The following is a 16,997-nucleotide window of genomic DNA, read 5'->3' on the forward strand; positions in this document are numbered from 1 at the left end:
GCCAGGGTGGAAATTGTGGATGCAAAAGAGAACAGAGATCCTTGAGGTATGAAGGAACATAACTCAATCATTTATTACGTGATCCAGGTGATGCCCAGGGTTCTCACTTGCCCAGGTGGCTGGACGGGTGGCCCAATCAGTCACCAGGATCAGCAGCACAAGATGAAAGAGGGTGGGTTTGAAAATGATGAGGATGAATTGAATTTAGAAGAAATTGAACTGGAGATACCTGTGAGATTCCAGGTAGAACTATCCAGAATTCAACTAAAGACATGGATCTGCAGCCCAGGTCTCCAACCCTGCTCTGGAGTTAGCGGTTTGTGATGGTAGCGCAGGTCATAAGGACAGTGTCTGGAGGAGGAAGAGAAGGAGGAAAGGAAAGAATCCTGGGGAGTGAGCACCATCATTTGGGAATGGGCCTCCATGGTGGGCCAGTTGGGGTGGGGAGAGAGGACGGACCCAGGCTCCAAGGGAAGAGAACCCCTCCAGACTGCCATAGAGGTTGACAGTGCCAAGTGCCCTGGAGCTGACTGAGTAAGCGCTGGGTAGGAAAGGATGCCCGGGATTGGGAATTCAATATTCATTCATGACCTTTGCCAGACAATTTCAAGGAAGAGGTGGGGGTGGAAGGCAGACGTCAGTGAAGAAGGAGTGGGAAGGAGAGAGAGAGAAGACAGGTTGCAAGGAGCTTCGCTGAGTAAGGAAGTGACAGGAATAAAGGGCGGGGGACAGGAGTGCGGGGAAACTTTGATCAGAACATTGTGCCAACAGCATTAAGTCATGAGGTTCAAGTTTTCATGACAGTCAATGAATATGCTCTTTTTAAAAACTCACAGTTAATAAACCTTAACCCAAGGTAACCTTTTGGTAAATGAATGATCCGTGCTTCACCAGCTCCCCAGTGAGTCTGGAGCAGCCTGAAGGGTAGTTGGCTGGCCTTTCTGACTATATTCAACCGACTGTCCTGGGCTGCTGGCCCGCCGAGCCCACAGACACAGTGCTCAGACCTCGTGCCCCCTCCAGCACCGGGCAAGCCAGGGTCCCCAGGCCTGGCTCTCATCTTCTGGCCCTGCCCACTGCACAGTCAGCCAGGTTTCCCCAGGCCGCCTCCTACGTTACAGCAGGTGCCAGGGAACCAGCCCCCGTATCCGACCAAAAACCACAGAATAAACCCTGTGGCCAGCAGGTAACATCAACCAAATCCACACTCCTTGGGGGAAGGTGTCTCTGTCTGTCTTTCACCGTCAGCTTAGGAAGATGGTGCTGAGTCATGAAGAGAATGTATACTTTGGACCAAGGCAATGATGCAAATCCCAGCTTCAACTCTTGAGAGCAACTTGAATTTGAACAAACCATGTCATCTTTTTAATCATAGCAATGACAATAGTGGTAACTAGTATTTATTGATTGCTTATTTCTCTGCTAAACACAATGTATTCTTTCTATCCCCTGGGGTATCCTATAATGGAGAATATGTTGTTCTTGCCATTTTACAGATGAAGAGCCTAAGACATAGATTGTTAAGTAACTTCCCCAAATCACAACCAGTCAGTGGAGGAGCTGGATTGGCTTGATTCTGGAGTCCAGACTCCTTGAGACTCAACTTCCTTATGTGTGGAATGTGCATGATGATAACAATCTCATGGAACTGATCTAGAATGAGACATAACTTCTATGAGGCCCCTAATAGATGCCTGTCAAGGCGGGTTTCCTCCTGCTGTCTTCCCTTCTAAAGGAGTCTAGACAGACTGTCAGGACACTGGCTCTCTGCGGCTGCTGCTAAGTCGCTTCAGCCGTGTCCGACTCTGTGCAACCCCATAGACAGCAGCCCACCAGGCTCCTCCGACCATGGGATTCTCCAGGCAAGAATACTGGAGTGGGTTGCCATTTCCTTCTCCAGGAGGTCTTCCCGACCCAGGGATTGAACCCAGGTCTCCCACATTGTAGGCAGATGCTTTACTGTCTGAGACCCCAGGGAAGTGACTAAACTCAGTTGCAAATCCGAAGTCACCAGCCTCCTATATTTACGACCAACTGGTCATAGAGAGGGGTCCCAAGACTCTGTCCTTCAGCTTGATAGTTTGCTAGAATGGCTCGCAGAACTCAGGAAAACAGTTTATTTACTGTTAGCAGTTTAGTACAAAGGCTACCTACAACTCAGGAAGAGCCAAATAGAAGAGGTGCATAGAATAAGATACAGGGTGAGGTATGGGACTCCCATGCCTTCTCTGGGCATGCCACCCTCTGAGGACCTAAATGTGGTCAGCAACCTGGAAGTTCTCCGAGCCTTGTGGTTTAGGGGTTTTTATGAAGGTTTCATTACATAGGTGTGTTTGTGTGTTAGTTGCTTAGCTGTATCTGACTCTTTGCAACCCCATAGACTGCAGCCCACCAGGCCCCTCTGTCTATGGGATTCTCCAGGCAAGAACACCGGAGTGGGTTTCCATTTCCTTTTCCAAAAGGAACTATAGAAAGAAAGAAAGTGAAGTTACTCAGTCATGTCTGATTCTTTGTGATCCCATGGATTGTAGTCTACCAGGCTCCCACATCCATGGAATTTTCCAGGCAAGAGTGCTGGAGTGGGTTGCCATTTCCTTCTCCATCATTATATAGGTATGATTGATTAAATCATTGACTAGGGGTGATTATCTTAACCCTCATCCCCTTTCCCCTTCCTGAAGGTGCCAGGCTGGACTGCAAGTTCCAACCCTCTAATTCATGGCTGGTCCATCCTGAAGCTGTCTATGATTCCCTCATCCAAGAGTAAACTCATTAGTTTACCCCAGGCACCCTCAATCATTCAGGAAATTCCAAGGGTTTTAGACGCTCTTGTGCCAGGAACCAGGGACAAAGACCAGGTATATATTCCTTATTATATCACAGCATCACACAGTGACACAGCTGTTGAGAAAAACGTCTTCCAGAAACACACGTACTCTTAGAGGACAACCAGTATTAATGGGGACAGGACAAAGACCATGGACAAAGACCGTCTTTGGGGAGGAGGCAAACTTGGATACCAAACTTGTGTGAAGTTCCTCCGAGTTGACTCAAGTCTGTAATTTAGAACCACACATAAAAATTACTTTTTTGAGAAAGGCTCAAAATTACTTAAATGAAGCTTCTTTCTTTCCACAATGTGAGAGCAAAGACTCCCAGACCCACCCACACATCAGTTTCCTCCACGTTCTCTTACAGCTTGGTTAGTTTGCTTCCCCTGCCCATCCCCTGCCCACCTCCTTGGGTTCATGCTTTTCCTGGCACTGTTAAGAATAGCATAATTTGGAGTGGTTTTTTTCTTTTTTTCTCTTTTGGTCTATGTAAACGGTCTGTGGATGTATTTCATTCCAGATGTTTTTCCCCAACCTGTCTTTCTTAAGAAACCCAGAATTATTTTTAAACATAATTTGGGGGCTTCCAAATAAAACAAATACCCTAACTGCCTGCGGGTTCCTAAGTTACAAGTCCTTGCTTGGTGGTGGGGAGAAAAGAAGACATGGAGCAAATGGGGCCAGCTCTGGAGACCAAGTGAGGCCGTCCCTGGGCTGGCCTGTTTTCCTCCTCTCTCTTTTCCACTCCTTGGGCATTGTTAAGGGCTGAATTTTGTGTCCCCCAATACCTGAATTCACATGTTGGACCTCTGATCTCCCACGGGAACATATTTGGAGATGGGTCTTCTAAGGCAGTAATTAGGGCAAAATTAGGTGCTAACAGTGAGGCCCTGATCCCATAAGACTCGGGGCCTCATAAGAAGAGACAGCAGAGAGTTCTCTCTCTGTCCACACACACTCAGAGGAAAGGCCATGTGACAATGAAGTGGCCGTCTGCCAGCCAGGAACAGAGCTCTTAGCAGAAACCAAACCCTGTTGGATCTTGATCTGGGACATGCAACCTCCAGAACTGTGACAAAATAAGCTTCTGTTGTTCAGGCCACAACAGTCGTGATGGTTTGCTCTGGCAGCCCTAGCTGACTAACAAGGGCCCTCTGGCTGTCCCTGAGGCACCCTTCTTGAGATACTCACTTCTGTCCCCTAAAACACATCAAGTAGGGCTTCTGTTGAATTTTGTCAGCCTCCTTGTCCCCCAGGAGCTAATCTGAGAAAGTGACTCATCCAATCATAACAACAAATCACACTACTTCTCCCAGTTAATACATTGTTGGGGACCCTCAAGGCTTTAACCCGGGGGTTCTCAATTCCAGTTTCATATGAGAATCATATGGAGAACTTATTTAAAAGATTTCACTTGTATGGGAATCTGAAAAAACAACAGGAATGAACTTATTCACAAAACAGAAAGAGACTCAACAGACACAGAAAAACTTGTAGTCACCAAAGGGGAAAGGTCAGGGGACGGATAAATCAGGAGTTTGGGGTTAACAGACACACACCACTGTGTATAAGATAGATTAAAAAAAGGACCTACTGCATAGCACAGGGAACTATACTCAGTATTTTGTAATAACCTATAAGGGAAAAGAACCTGGAAAAGAATATGAATATGCTCAGTTACATATATGTGTACAGTTATATACATATAATTGAATCACTTTGCCCTACATCCGAAACTAACACAACATTGCAAATCAATGATACTTCATAAAAAATATTTTCCAAGCGACACCAACCCCAGATCCGGGGATAAAACCTCAGAAACAAGACCTTAAATAAAAAAAAAATTATTTCATTTTTTATTATGAATGTAACGTGCTCAAAGGCCCAATTTGGTTTCTTAGATAATTAAACTAATACTCTATTTTCCACTCTTTATGGGGGTTACCTTCTGAATTTCAGGGTTATTTTCATCACCCTTTCCAGTATGGTGACGTGTCAGGGAGGAGAGAACCCATCCCACCCCACCCCCCTGCCCTGCCTCCAGTCCCGGTTCTGCCACTACCTTGGTGTATAAGGTGACACAAGCCTTGTAACCTGACTCGGCACCAGTCTCCTTAACTATGAAATGATGTGAATAAGATAAATGATTTTTAAGGTCTTTTCTGGCTTACAAATTCAAGGTTCCATAACAATGACCATACACAAACCATAAAGGAAGTTTTTAAAAACTACGGCTGAATTCAGATGGTAGAATCCCATCACCCAGCTGGGTGGTTCCTATTTACACTGTTACTTTCCTGACCTGAGTAGCTCTTTCCCTTTCAAAACTTGCTATAATTGGTCTGAGCTTGCTTTTTCCCAGAGTTACCACCACCCTATCACTTATTTCATGAGAATATTGTCCAGTGTAAAGCACTGTAATACCAGTGATGTCATTTGTATGAGCTTTAGGAGGGTATCATGAATGGGATTTTAGAAGGCACATGGGATTTTCAGGAAGAGATACCAGCGTTTGAATTCAGCCTTGTAGCAGTCTGGGATTTAGATGCAAATAGAAACTGTTTCTGGTTAATTTAAGCAGGAGAGAATTTACATGCGGATCAATGGGTAATTCACAGAATCACTGGGTGGTGGGAGGGGCTGGCTGGGCCAGGACCAGAGGAGGAGAGGCGCCTCAAGAGGTGGCCTGGGGACCAGCTACCTGGTGTGGGGGACGTGCTTGCCACAGCACTTCAAGCCACTTCATAGAACCCCTTATGGACCTGTGTCCTGGCTTGTCTCCCTCAAGGGTCAAAGCTTTGAACAACCAAAATGATACAACTGACAAGGGCCTAATTTCTAAAATATACAAACAGCTTATATAATTCAATAGCAAAAAACAACCCAATTGAAAAATGAACAGAAAACCTAAAAAGACATTTCTCCAAAGGAGACATACAGATGGCCAGCAGGCACGTGAAAAGATGCTCATCATCGCTAATCATTAGAGAACTGCAAATCAAAACTACCATGAGGTACCACCTCACACCAGCCAGAATGGTCATCATTAAAAAGTCTACAGATAATAAATACTGGAGAGCGTGTAGAGAAAAGAGAACCCTCTTATCTCTTGGTGGGAATGTAAGCTAGTACAGCCACTACAGAGAACAGTATGGAGGTGCATCAGAAAAACTAAAAATAGAACTATCGTGTGATCTAGCAATCTCACTCTTGGGCATATATCCAGACAAAACTCTAATTCAAAAAGATATAGGTCTTCCTTGGTAGTAGAGTGGATAGGAGCCCACCTGCCAAAGCAGGGAACCTGGGCTCGATCCCTGGTCTGGGAAGATTTCACAAACCACAGAGCAAGTAAGCCCTTGTGCCACAACCACTGAAGCCCGCATCCCTAGAGCCTCTGCTCCGCAAGACGATCACCAAAATGAGGAGCCTGTGCAGGGCAACTAGAGAAAGCCCTCTTGCGGCAACAAAGGCCCAGTCCAGCCCCCAAAAAAGACACATGTTCATAGCAGCGCTATTTACAATAGCCAAGACATGAATACAATCTAAATGTCCACGGACTGATGAACGGGTAAAGATGCAGTACATATATACAATGGAACACTACTCAGCCATAAAAAGAAGGAAATAATGTCATTTGTAGCCACATGGATGGACCTAGTGATCATAGTAAGTGAAGTAAGTCAGACAGAAAAAATACATGATATCATCATATATGGAATCTAAAATATGACACAGGACATCCCCTGGCAGCTCAGTGGTTAGGACTCTGAGCGGTCACTGCTAAGGACCTGGGTTCAATCCCTGGTTGGAGACTAAGATCCCACAAGCCACACAGGGCAGCCAGAAAAAAGAGAAAAATGAACTTATCTCTGAAACAGAATAGACTCACAGAGGTACCAGATCTGCGGTTGTCAAGGGGGAGAGGGTAGGGGAAGAATGGATTGGGAGTACGGGGTGAGCAGATACAAACGATTATATTTATAATAGATAAACAACAATGTCCTACAGTACAGCACAGGGAACCATATTCAATATCCTGTGATAAACCATCATGGAAAAGAATATGAAAAACGATGTATATAATATATAACTGAACCACTCTGTTGTACAGCAGATATGAACACAACATTGTAAACTAATATACTTCAACAGTATAAGCTTAAAAAGAGAACTATAAAACTTATAGAAGAAAGCATAGAATAAGTATTAAATATATTCAGGGACTTCCCTGGTCCAGTGGCTAAGACTCTGGACTTCCAGTGCAGGGGAACTAGATCCCAAATGCAGCAAATAAGAATTCTGCATGCCTCAACTAATGACCTGGTACATGCGTGTTTGCTTAGTCGCTTCAGCCATGCCCGACTCTTTGTGACCCTGTGGACTGTCAGCCAGGCTCCCCTGTCCATGGGATTCTCCAGGCAAGAATACTGGAGTGGGTTGCCATGCCCTCCTGCAGGGGCTCTTCCTGACCCAGGGATTGAACCTGTATCTTCTGCATTACAGGCAGATTCTTTACCACTGAGCCACCAGGGAAGCCCCCAAAGACCTGGTAAAGTCAAATATATATATTTAAAGTATATCTAGATGCTAAGTAGTCAAAATGACATTCACCACCTGGCCCTGGCACCTGCTGTCTCTAGCTGAGTGACCTCGGTAAAACGAGGATGGGGATGAAGCTCATATTGGGGCAGCCCTGTGATTCAGTGGACGCATGTGTGAGACCTCAGCCCAGGGCCTAGTCCTGCACCCCCACCCTTGGCATGGCTATGTTCCCCTGGCCTGGCCTGAAGCTTGGGTTCCTGGGTTCCTGGCATATCTGCCTTCAGGTGTCATCCTGCCGGGAGGGAGAGGGGCCGGGGATGGAGGGGGATCTCAGAGGGGACAGATCCTTTTTGATACCTCTTGGGTTTTGCAGCTTTGAGAACCCTGGAATTTAACCTTTCCTGGGGGCTATGAGTAGGTGAACGGAGAGCGTCTCAGGCACTCATGGGGGGGGGTTCCCCTGAGACACTCCCAGGTGTTAGTCACTCAGTTGTGTCTAACTCTCTCGGGACCCCATGGACTGTAGCCCGGCAGGCTCCTCTGTCCCTGGAATTCTCTGGGCAAGAGTATTGCAGTGGGTAGCCATGCCCTCCTCCAGGGGCATCTTCTCCATCCCGGGATCGAACCTGGGTCTCCTGCATTGCAGGCAGATTCTTTACCATCTGAGCCACCAGGAGCTCCCCAAATATCTCTGGTGAAACTTCCATGGTGGGGTGGGGGGCGGGGGGTTTGCTGGAGGCATGAGCTGCCATACCTGTACCGTGAATTCGTCTGTCCTCTGGCCGCTGGGGCCTGAGAGAAGGTGGACACGCACACTCTTTTCTCTGGGGTTGTCCTCACAGCCCTCTGAGGTCCGCAGAGCAACTACGCACAGGCTCATTTTTCTCCCTGGAGGAGGAAAGTGAGGCCAATGAACTGCGTACAAGAGATTTGCTGAGATCATTGAGCTCGGTCCAGGGGCTTGTTTTCCTTATCCTGAGCTCAGCATCCTTTCCACCATCTGATAGGCTTTCCTGTGCTGGTCCCTCCGTTATTAGAACACCTGGATATTCTTAGCTAACAATGGGTGACAGAAATAAACTCTCTGCGGTTTCCCCGCATTTCCGCACAGACCCGCTGCAGGTGGCAGAGGCCTTGCTCTGAACACACCGCATGAAAAGGCATTTCAGAGGAGCTCCAGCACTAATGGCATGAATCATCGCAGGCTGGCAGGGAGTGGCCCTGCGGAGGCCGCAGGCTACTTCAGGGCACCTGGGGACCCTCATGATGGGAGGTCAAGGTTGTCATCCCAGTCTAGTTGGGGGCTGACTGCTCCAGAGAGCAGTGCTTGCGCTCAGTCTTCGTGGATCTCCCCGTCTGCCGCCCTCCCCTACAGAGCCTGGCCTGCAGCTTTATTCCGGGGCCAAGATCCGGCCTCATCCCAGGCCAAGGTGGGGGAGGGGTGGTGTCTGCCTGTGAGGCCGGCCTGGAATTCTCCACGTATTTACTGAGCCAAGGAGGACAATCAAAAATAGATCCTGGAAGAAAGAAGAGGTCAGAGGCCAAGAGAGGCCGCTTCCTGTGTCAGGCTGGGAGGTTGTGGAACTGGGGTCCAGGGGGACGGGGCTCAAGGGGGAGAGTCAGAATGCTCTGTGCCTGGCGGAGGGGAGACCGGCAGTCACTGTTGGGTGAAGTAATCATTTTAGGTTAAGTCAACCTTCAGAAAACAATCTGCAGTGTGGAAGAAACAGTGTGTCCATTTAGTAACTGAAGCTGGACTCGGAGGTGCGGGCAGCTCTGTTTATCTGCGGGTGACCTTGATCACATGGTCTCTTGCTGGGGAGGTGACAGGGCCCCTGAAAGCCCTGTTCCAGGCCACCCCTGCCCACCAAGTGCCCATCCAGACTGCTGGGCTCTCTGAGCCCTGGGGGTCCTGGGGCTCTGTGGTTTTGTCAGCCTCAGGGATGCCCTCTCGGATGATGGCACCGCATCCGGTAGCTCTCAACATTCCTCGCCTTCTAATTTTTGTGTCACGCCATCCCCTGGAATCCTGCCACTGGAAGAGGGATTTTTCTGGCTGTTCACTCCAGCTTCCTCCTTCTCCCCCTTCCTTCCTTCCGTGTAAAATGACACGATTGGGCTGGATCAGTTCCAAATCCTTGCTGCTCTAACTGGCCCATGGGTTTAATCAAGGCGCCATCGACATACCCAGGCAGGGGTCCCTCTCCAAAACCACTGAGGGAGATGTGTGGGTACTCCACGTGCGGCGTCCACACAGCTTTGCTCCCGAAGCAGAACTGAGAGGGCTTTCTGGACAAAGCTAGAGGACACAGGAGCCAGATGGGGAGCAGGACTGCAGGCCGGTTTTCAAGGACCATTGTGCCGTGGAGGGAGGAGGGCCTGCCCCTGGCACTCAGGGCTTTGGCAAAGTGGATTTGTCATCCCATTCCCTCAGGCTGACAAGCAACTCATTGTTCTCAGAAAACAGCTGCATCTGGAGAGTTTCAGCTTTTGGGTGTGACAGCACAGGGAAGCTCTTCCTAGCATCAGGCCAGAGGCTCTCCCCTCACCAGGATTGGGGGAAGTCTCCTGGCAGGGCCTTGGTTTTCCAGGTCGTTGCAGCAAATCTGGTGCTTCAAACAACACAGTTTACATACAGTTAAGTAGGTCAGGAGACCGACATGGGTCGGGTTCCTTTGCGGAGGCTCCAGAGGAGCCTCTGTTTTCCTGGCCATGCCGTGAGCAGAACTCAGCTCCCTGGGGTTGTACGACTGAATGTCCACTTCCCGGCTGGCTGTCAGCTGGGGGCTGTCCTTAGCAATTCAAGGCTTCTCTCTGGTTCTCACACCTGAGCCACTGCATCTCAGAGCCAGTGTCAGGGCTTCTCCTCCTGCCATCTCCCTGCCCTCTCTCCCCTTGTCCACAGCTGGGAATGGTTCTTCACCTTTAAGGACAGACGTGATTAGATTGGGTTCAGCTGGATAACACAGGTGACTCTTCTCACCTCAAAGCTTTAACTTAATCACACTGGCAGGGTCCCTTTCGCCATGTGAGGTAGCACTCATAGGTTCTGGAGATTAGGGCGTGGACATCTGTAGGTGTGTGCTAGGTCGCTTCAGCCATGTCCGACTCTTAGCGAACTCATGGGCTGTAGTCCGCCAGGCTCCTCTGTCCATGGGATTCTCCAGGCAAGAATACTGAAGTGGATTGCCATGCCCTCCTTCAGGGGATCTTCCCAACCCAGGGATTGAAACCATGACTCATATCTCTTGCATTGCATTGGTGAGGGGCCCACATTCTGCCTCCCACAGTCAAGGTGAGGCAATATGATTTGCTGACCCTCTGCTAGAAGTGACACTGCGATGGTAGGCCTTTTGCAGATGACTCACATCTCCTGTGCAAGTTGAGAGGTACAGAGGTGTGTGAGCTACAGTGAGCCAGGGCCAGCTGGCACTGGCCAAAGTAAGACTTGAATGCATGTGTCCCAGGCACTTTGTGGTCAAGCCATCAGATTCACTGCATAATTAAAGCTCACTCGCCTTTGTGAAATGCAGTTATGTAGGCTTGCTCATAAAGTGGTTTTTTTACAGGGTCTAACAGTTAGAACCCACTCAGCCTGCTCGTCCTGTTCTAGCCTTGCCAGGTGTAGTCAGGACCCTTCTGGACTTTCCCAGCATCCCCCTCTCACCAGTGTGGTTGGGTCCCTTTCAGCCTCTGACCTGCAGGCTGGATCTACGAAGGCACGTTGACCCACCCTGAACTCCTCCTCTGTGTTCACACTTGCCTTTCTGCCTGCAGTGCCAGCCCTCCCCGTCAGGGGCTGAGCAACCCCCTCTCTGCCCAGAGTGCGGCAGAGTTGCAGGAAATGCAGAGTCTCAGGCCCCACCCCAGACCTATAGAAGTCAAATCTGCTCTTTAAAAGTTTTTTTTTTTTATTTACAATACTGTGTTAGTTTCAGCAGTACAACTTCAGGTTATTTTCTATTATAGGTTGTTACAAGATATTGAACGTAGTTTCCTGTGCTACAGTAAAAAAACAGTGAATCCTGTTGTTTGTTTATTTTATATATAGGGTGTATATCTGCAAATCTGCTTTTTTTCCAATCCCGGGGATCACAGGCACTTTAAAGTTTGAGCAGCACTGGATGAGGGCCTTTGGGGGGCTTCTCTTCCAGGAAGCCCCTCCTAATTGCCCCAGACCCAGCTAAATGAGTTCTTTCCTAGCTCCCACTGTACCCCGTTTGCCCATCACTCATAAGAAGGTCATATAACTGGATGTTAACAGTGACTTTTTCCCTGAGACACAGAAGTTTTAGCAGAGGCCTCAAAGTCATAGAAGCCCTATCTCCAAGTGAGGTGCCAAGACCCCATGTAGGTCAGGCTCAGAGAAGGTGAAACTTCCTCTGTCAGCTTTAGCCCTTCCCCACTTCCAGCCTCTGAAGGACAAGTCAGAGGGTTACTCTGAAGAGAGAAAGTTGGCTGGAGGCTGGATCTGCACATCCCTGTTGCCCTTCCATTGGGTAGGAGGAACAGCAGCCTCCCTTCACCTCTAGGCAAGCCAGAAGGACTTCAAGGGGAGCATTCCTTGTACCTGTAAGTGTCTGGGGAAATGTAAGGATGGGTCGGAGAAGTGGAGGGCAATGCAACCCTGTCCCCAAAGACAGTGAGACAAAGGTATGTGGTTTCCATGGACCTGATGAGGCTCATGATGCTACCTGAGGTAGCTCATGATGCTACCCAAGAGAGCTGCCTGGGGAGGGCCGACAGAGGGACCCAGCGGAGAGAGATGGACCGCTGGAAAACCAGAGGCTGAGGGCTACTGCAAGCCCTTCCCCAACACACACACCCTAACCTCACACTGAAAACTACCAGAATTAGCAAATACAAATACAAGGTGGCCGTTTAAATTTGAATTTCAGGCAAACAATGAATGGGTTCTTCGTGCGTTTTCAGTGTCACATGTAATATCTCAAATAGAGATACACTTTAAAAAAGGTATTTATTGTTTATCCGTGCTTCAAATTTAATTAGGCATTTTGTATTTTATCTGGCAACCCTGAGTCAGAAGATTTGTAGCAGAAATCCTTGTGGGGAAAAAAAAAAAAAAAAGAAATCCTTGTGGGTTCTCCAAGAAATCCACAGAAGTGGCCCAAGTGGTAGTTAGCTATTGGACCCCAATGTCAGATCACTACTGAAGCAATCAAATAAGATTCTTTTTGCTCCTTCATCCTTGTTCCTTACCCCTCCCCGTCCACGTTTCTCATCCATTACCCTGGCTGATGAGTGGGAGATGGAAGAAGGGAGGGAGAGTCCCTGGAGATAACTCCCAACCTCTCCCTTCCACCACCACAGAACTAGTGGACAGAAACACTTGGAGTGGAATTGAGCATTTGGATTATTACCTGGATCAGACTTCCAGTCACTGTTCCTGTGTCTTAAAGGGACCTAGACATGCTGCAGCTGCCTGAGACATCACGCAGGGAAGGGGGGGAAGGGGACCCCGGAGCCAGACTGAAGGGCAGTGACTGGAAGACGAGAGTTTCCCTGAGGCTGTGGCCTGCTGGGTGCTGGCTCTAAATGGATTTCTCGTCTGCATCCATCTCTCTCACTTGTGTCCTCTTTTTCACCTGCATCCCAGTGCCTGGTGTATGTAGAAGATCTTCAGCAAATGAGTGTCGAATGTCAAAAATGCAGTGAATTGACCCACTTTTTCACCCACAGAAGCTATGCAGAGTTTTCCTGGGGTTGTATTCTCCTTCCCAAAGGTTCTTTGGCTGTGCTGAGCCTACTTGTTACAAAACACAGCAGGTGCGCTGATGGAGGTGAGCTCTGGATCTGAATCATCTCTGAGAACGTCTCCAATCATGTATGCCCTCAGTCAGGGCTTCCCAGGTGGAGCTAGGGGTAAAAAGCCTGCCTGCCAAAGCAGGTGACAGAAGAGACATGAGCTTAATCCCTGGGTGGGGAAGGTCCCCTGGAGGAGGGCGTTGCCACCCATTCTGGTATTCCTGCCTGGAGAATCCCATGGACAGAGGAGTCTGGCGGGCTATAATCCATGGGGTCACAAAGAGCTAGACGTGACTGAGATGACTTCACACACATGCACATATACTCTCATCCAGGGCAGATCCATGGTTTAGGGAACCTGAGGCTTATATAGTTGAACCCTTTCTGAGAAGAGAATATCAAATGGTGAAGTCAAAATTAGGCATAAACATAAACATTAATTTTGGGGAAAGCAAAACATGACAAATTTTTTTAGAAATTAAAATGCTATTTATTAAATTTTATTTATTAAAAAGTAATAGATACCAGAAAAAATCACAAAATTCAGGAAAATAATATTTGTAGTGTTTAACTGAAGGACAAATTGCTATAATACACTATATATAATCTTCATTTTTTTGCTAGATTATTTTTCTACATTGTTTGGTCAATGTCCTTTTAGGTGAAATTTGCTCAGTTGTGTCCAACTCTCTGCATAGTCCATGGGGATTTTCTAGACAAGAAAACTGGAGTGGGTTGCCATTTCCTTCTTCAGGGAATCTTCCCAACCCAGGGATTGAACTGGGGTGTCCCACATTGCAGGCAGATTCTTGACCAGCTGAGCAATGTACTTTTAGTAGCAGCCTGTTATGAGTCTGTTGATGTCAATATTTTGTGGTCAAATCACAAAGAATGCAAATCTTTTAAAAATATATTCATATGATTCATTTTTCTTCATTAAATTGGGGTTTATTCAAATCAATTTTTATACTCAAAACATATCTCTTCCTCTTAATGAAGTACTGATTCTGACCTGATCTGATTCTTATAAACTTGTCTTGTCATTTTCATGATTTATATATGCTTAGTTGTGATTTTTTGACTCCTTCCCTTAATTTCATGCTTTAATCAAGTAGACTCTTTTAGCTTCTGTTGTGATAGAACAAGAGAGTGTTTGACATTTTGAAGCTTCTTCCAGTCAGTTTTTGTCTGAGGCTCCCACTAAAATTTTTTTCTAAATACATTTGATTTTTGCATAATCAAGAAATCTGAGGGAATTCCCTGGCTGTTCGGTGTTTAAGACAGCACTTTGACTGCCAAGGGTGTGGGTTCGGTGCTTGGTTCAGAAACTAAGATCCCACAAGTCATTTAGTATGTCCAATCAATAAATCAATAAAAAGGATAATAAAATAAAGAAAATTTAAAATAAAATAAAAAGGATAGTACAATAATAAATTAAAAGGATAGATTTAAAAAAAATTTTTTTACAGAATTCTGAAATAATATACAAAATTAATCAGAAATAAAGGCTTACTCAAGAACAATTCAAAAGCACTTCGGATAATTTGAACTGAAAAACAAATTTTAAAGAAGCACTTAAAACTTGCTGAAATTTATGTTGAGGTAATACTGCTTAATCAATTACTCCTCTATATAGACCGATCTGCTGGTGAGTATGTATAGGGGTTTGGTTACCATGAAATATTCCTCTTTTTTTCCTGTATCTGTGGTAACTTGGTACACAGTTTCATCACCAACTACCGGAGTTCATCATGACAGAAGCATCACTCTCAGGGTGATCTGCTCAAAGGAAAGCTTTGGAAAGCGTTATGTGTGAAGCGCAATCTCCTTTCTTTACTGAGAAGAGCGGGAAAGCTGTATTAAATGGGAAGCATAGACTTCAGACCAAGGCTTGGTGTGAACTGGGATAATGGAGTTGGAAAGCAGTGTATATTGAAAACCTTAAAAATAATTATATGCCTCTCAAACACACTTTGCTTTGACTTTGGGGTTTTACTCTTAAGAAAATACTACTCCTGAAAGTGAACAAAAAATTATGCCCCAAATGTTAACAATATATACCTAACAAAAAAATGTTTGGAATAACTTGCTCTGATAGTAAATGACTGATTATCTAAATCATGAAGCATCAATTTGATGAGTATTATACTATTGAAGTTTGTAGAAGCTTTGTTGTATGGTGGGAAATAGTTCTAATATAATGTTAAGCCAAAAAAGAAGCAAGTTATAAAATTATGTATACATTCTCATTTCAGGTGGACTTTAATAATACCTATGCTCTGAAAAACCTTGGAACATACACGATTTTATATTGTATAAAATACAGTTTAAAATGTATACTCTATAAATGTATACACTATACATATTGTGAACATCTTCCATGTTAATAAATATAGACCTATGATATCACTTTTCATAGCCCATCAACAGATGAATGGATAAAGAACATGTGGTACATAAATACAGTGGAATTACTTGGCCATAGAAAGGGATGAAATTGGGTCATTTGTAGAGACATGAATGGACCTAGAATCTGTCATACACAGTGAAGTGAGTCAGAAAAAGAAAAACAAATACTGTGTGTTAACACATACAGGTGGTACCTAAAGAAACGGTGCAGAGGAACCTATTCGCGGAGCAGGAATAGAGATGCCAGTGTGGAGAAGGGACACGCAGACGCGGCCGGGGGGAAAGGGGAGGGCGGGATTCACACACACACACTGCCGCGCGTGGAGCAGAGAATGGGTGGGAACCTGCTCAGAGGCACAGGAAGCCGAGCTCCGAGCTCTGTGACGGCCCAGATGGAGCGGCCGGGGAGGGAGGTCCGCGAGGGAGGGGTGGATGATACACATCGCTGATTCCCTTCCTGGTACAGCAGAGACTCACACAAGGCGCTAAAGCGCCTATAACCCAATTTGAAAAAATGTCTGGATTGTTTCCAGGCGTTTCCTATGTTAAGTATATTTGCAGTGAATAATAACACACATTAATCTTTAGCCAGCTCTCTGTTTCCTCAGAATAAATTCCTAGAAGCAGAATTGTTGGGTCAAAGGCATTTTTAGGGCTTTCGAAACTTATTGCTAAATGATCTTCCAAAGAGACTGTAAAACTCTCCCAAGCAGTTGATGCATATGTGCCCTTTCCCTGGAGCCTCTGCAACACTGACTCATTAATCTGCTTTCAAGTTGAGAAAATAGCTTAGGAAAATACGCCTGCAACAGATTTGAAACTTTTAATAGTTTTTATTACCCAATCCCAGGTTGCTGTAATAATGTTGATAGAACTAACATTTATTATGCAATTTCTAGGTCCCAGACACTGCGTGATGTGGGTTGACTCATCATCCTTAAGGTCTTCTAGGAGGTACGTACCATTGTTAACCCATTTCACAGGTGAGGAAATTGAGGAACAGAGATGCTAAACAACTTGCTTGAGGTAACACAGTCCAAGGTAATGAAAGGAGCTAAAATTTGGACCAGGCCATGATCTATATCCACCTGCACAATTTCTCTCTTGAAAATCCTACTGAAATGTCCTTAAGCACCTGGCGGGGGTGGGTGGGGGGAACTCTTTAGTTCTGGACTCACCCGAGCACTGGAAATTTCTCTGATCCATTTGGGAGGATGGGTTCCCAATTAGGCAGAGGTCTCCGAGGCAACCACTTAGAAAATGCCAAGGATCTACACCTTAGAGTGAGGTAGACCCACTCTACTGAACCTCCTGAGAGGCCATAAAGCTGGTCTGCCAGTTCTAGCCCACTGGTCAACCCAGGCTGAAGAGTCACAAGGAAATGGTTCCTTTGGAGGGAGCTGAGGAGTATGCCCTGCACCCCCCTGAGTGAGGTGACCAGTG

General features: G+C 46.3%; 1 protein-coding gene across 1 annotated transcript in view; it reads left to right on the forward strand.

Moving 5' to 3' along the window:
- The window catches only part of LOC136164217 (WASH complex subunit 1-like), a 28,981-nt gene extending 12,510 nt beyond the window's left edge, over nt 1-16,471 (forward strand). Inside the window, exon 2 of the mRNA XM_065928985.1 lies at nt 16,454-16,471. Within this exon, the coding sequence (XP_065785057.1) occupies nt 16,454-16,471 (18 nt within the window). The remainder of the gene's footprint in view (nt 1-16,453) is intronic.
- Nucleotides 16,472-16,997: the final 526 nt, after the last annotated feature.

The sequence above is a fragment of the Muntiacus reevesi genome, chromosome 3, assembly GCF_963930625.1.
Source record: "Muntiacus reevesi chromosome 3, mMunRee1.1, whole genome shotgun sequence".
NCBI lineage: Eukaryota > Metazoa > Chordata > Mammalia > Artiodactyla > Cervidae > Muntiacus > Muntiacus reevesi.